Source organism: Phodopus roborovskii, unplaced genomic scaffold (genome assembly GCF_943737965.1).
Source record: "Phodopus roborovskii unplaced genomic scaffold, PHOROB, whole genome shotgun sequence".
In the NCBI taxonomy this organism is placed as follows: Eukaryota; Metazoa; Chordata; class Mammalia; order Rodentia; family Cricetidae; genus Phodopus; species Phodopus roborovskii.
This window is the reverse complement of record NW_026125278.1, coordinates 5622501-5625464: the sequence shown is the minus strand read 5'-3', so window position 1 is coordinate 5625464 and position 2964 is coordinate 5622501. Positions and strand designations below refer to the sequence as shown.

The window sequence follows — 2964 nt, the reverse complement described above, 5'->3', positions numbered from 1 at the left end:
GGTCTCAGTGAACTCTGTAACCTCTCCAATCATCATTTCCAAATATACACGAATTCCCTATTCTTGTGCCATTCTCGAGATGTGTTTGAGCATAAAAACAAAAGCTATATATTTCCACACTGTGTTTCCACATTTTGGATCCCCTCCAGACACCATTCTGAATATGACACTCAGATGCAGGGCACTAAAAATGGTTCTTGCCTCAAAATAAAACCTTTAAAGATCCCTTAGTAGCTATTCAGGGACTGGAATTCAATTTCAGCTCTCCGCCCTTTGGCCAGCTGTAGATTCCAAATGCCTACATAAAACACCAACAGTACGTACTTCGTGGCAAATTTGATTTTTCTTCTGTAATAGAATGTGAGTCGCAGTCACCACAAGCTGTATTTTTGCTTAGATAATATAAAAAGCAATAATGTACCTCATCATGGGAGAAAGGCCCTTTAAAAATTTTATTTTATAGGTAGCTTTAACATAAGTGTTGGGTACATCCACTTACTGTGGCAAGCATGTAGAAATCTAAGCCTTCAAATTATACTTTCTATAGTCTAGGCCATTATATCTCAAAGCATAACTTCTTAAATTCTTTTATTAAAAGTAGTTTGTGCACATAAATGTCATATCATAAAAGCAAAGAAAGAAAAGAAAACATGTAAACTTTTACAAACTACATAAATACTATAGTACAGGTCCTGAAGTTATTCTTACTATAAGTCAGAATATACTCTAAATGTCTTACATAAAAAATGCTGGTCAGTAGCCTGTGTGTATGAAACAATATTTTTGTTTTCAACTGATCTGCCATCCATTGGTTTTCAAAGGGAAAAAAAATACAAATCAAAATTCAGTTCATAAGAAAAAGTATGCTGGCAGCTTTGGGTAAAATACCTGATGCGCAATTGCTTTGCACAGAGCCCAGCAAGTTTACTAGTGTTGTCCAGTAGCCAAGGCTGGGGCTCTGCGCATGCTCTCAGTCCACATTACTCGGAAGAGGTCCAGCCTGCATGTCAATACCATCTTTTACTCTGCGATGCAGAGGCCGGTTTAGAAGTGAACGCTTTTCCTCTTCTTGTTTAGAATACAAAGGTGCTTTGTAGAGCCACTAGCTCGGACTGGAAAGCCGAGGAGACACTGAATTAAGCTCGCTGTTTTTTAAAAAGCTGAATTGTATAAGTAGAGGTGAGTGTACACCCAAGCAGAGCGTGTAGCTTCACGTACCTAGAGGACAAAAGGCTGTCACACCCCAGAAGAGCTTCTATACGTCCGCCTTTCCAGTGTTCATTTCAATAAATGGTTTTCCTCGGAAAGTTCATCTGATAATAAGTCAAGTTTACTCCAGAGCCTGTACTGGTTTTTCCCAGCTTCCTACAGTCCACCTAGCTCCTGGCCAAGGTTTCTTTGGGGAAAACAAAGCCCACTGCTAAAGCATTTTTGAAAGCTTTAAATGCATGCAGGAACAACTACACAGAGTCTGGCAGTTACACAAGGAGACTCTAGTACCGCTATTTACTATTTCTTTTGACCTAGACCCTTCAATGCTATCATCGAAAACTCAAAGACAATGGCGGCAGAGCTGGGAGCTGGAGGATGGATTGAGCTGTCCACGCGCAAGCAGGAACCCTCTTTGTCTCCCTTTTTTTGTTCACTTTCACTCTTATCTTCCTTGACAATGAAACTTTAAAAACCCCGTCAGTGATTCAGGGGGACTTCAAACAACATGGCCCATGCATTTAGACATGCTTTGTTAAGAGGCTTGGATTCTTAACAGCTCTTTCCTCAGGGGAAGAGGGCAGAGATGTCCTAGGTTTAGGAGCCATTTTTAGTGCACGCAGGGCCCTGGCTGATGCTGTCCTCCAGGTACTGGCTGCCGGTATCGCTCCTGCTGTGGATGGTGGAGGGGATGCGCGAGGGGCGTCTCTCCGCGTTGCTGTCCTGCGAGGCGCAGCAGATCATCTTCCTCATGGTGCTGTACATGTCCTCGTCCTTGTACGAGTAGATGATGGGGTTCATGGCGGAGTTGAGCAGCGCCAGCAGCAGAAACCAGCGCTTCACGTGCTGCACGCTGCACTGCTTGCAGTTTAGGCCATCTAGCAGCAGCACCACTAGACCTGGGGTCCAGCACACCACGAAGGCACCTGCAGGGAGACAGGAAGAAGCCAGGGCTGCTCAGACCTGTGGATACTGGTTCAGGGTTTCTGTCTCAGCCGTCAGCTGAGGGAGCTTACATCCTTCTGAGATGGTTAGTGTTGAATGGCCGGGACCCCTTTGACCATGCCCGGTGTCACACCTCACTAGTCATCTGCTCACGCAGGTCTTGCTGGTAATAAAAGCTAACCTTTATGATTGTAAAGTGCTCTACACAGTGAGCCCTACCAGTTTTCTGAACTACGTTATAAAGCTGCAGCAGTTACATTCCACAGAGGGGAAACCGAGGCTCCATTCCTAGAGTCTGTGTGCGGGACTCTGGCTCTCATCTTCTTATCCAATCTGCCGTTCCTGACTTAGACTTTCTAAACAATTTCTTGAAAATCCTAGCAATGACTAATGGACCCCACACACAACTCCCCCACCCAACCTCACCATGCCAAGTAACACCACACAATGGGCTTTGTCAGGGGCAGGCAGCCATGGCTCCTAAGGCATTGTCTTTAGATTTTCATCAGGTCAAAAGTTCCATCCATCACAAATGCACACCGGGCGTCCTAAGCAGTCTCTTGCCTGGGACATATTCTCAGGCTACTTACTTAATCGTTTGCCGTGATCTCCACTGCCTTTGTAAGCAGCCACTCTTTCGTGGTGTGATAACTAGAAATGTGCTTTGTAGACCGTGGTGGAACATGAACACTATCCACTAGTAACCAGATCACTCTGACCTCCCCTCTCAGCTCAGTGATGTTGAAACAGGTTCCCTGTTCTGCTGTTTAGTTAACATAGCCTCAGGCAACAATCAGCAGTTTCCTTGCT

At 44.8% G+C, this 2964-nt stretch overlaps 1 protein-coding gene across 1 annotated transcript in view; it reads right to left on the bottom strand.

Annotated features, from left to right (window-relative positions):
- Nucleotides 1–571: 571 nt before the first annotated feature.
- The window catches only part of Lpar3 (lysophosphatidic acid receptor 3), a 71169-nt gene continuing 68776 nt past the window's right edge, over nucleotides 572–2964 (bottom strand). Inside the window, exon 3 of the mRNA XM_051194912.1 lies at nucleotides 572–2135. Coding sequence (XP_051050869.1) covers nucleotides 1807–2135 — 329 coding nt within the window. The 3' untranslated portion in view covers nucleotides 572–1806. The remainder of the gene's footprint in view (nucleotides 2136–2964) is intronic.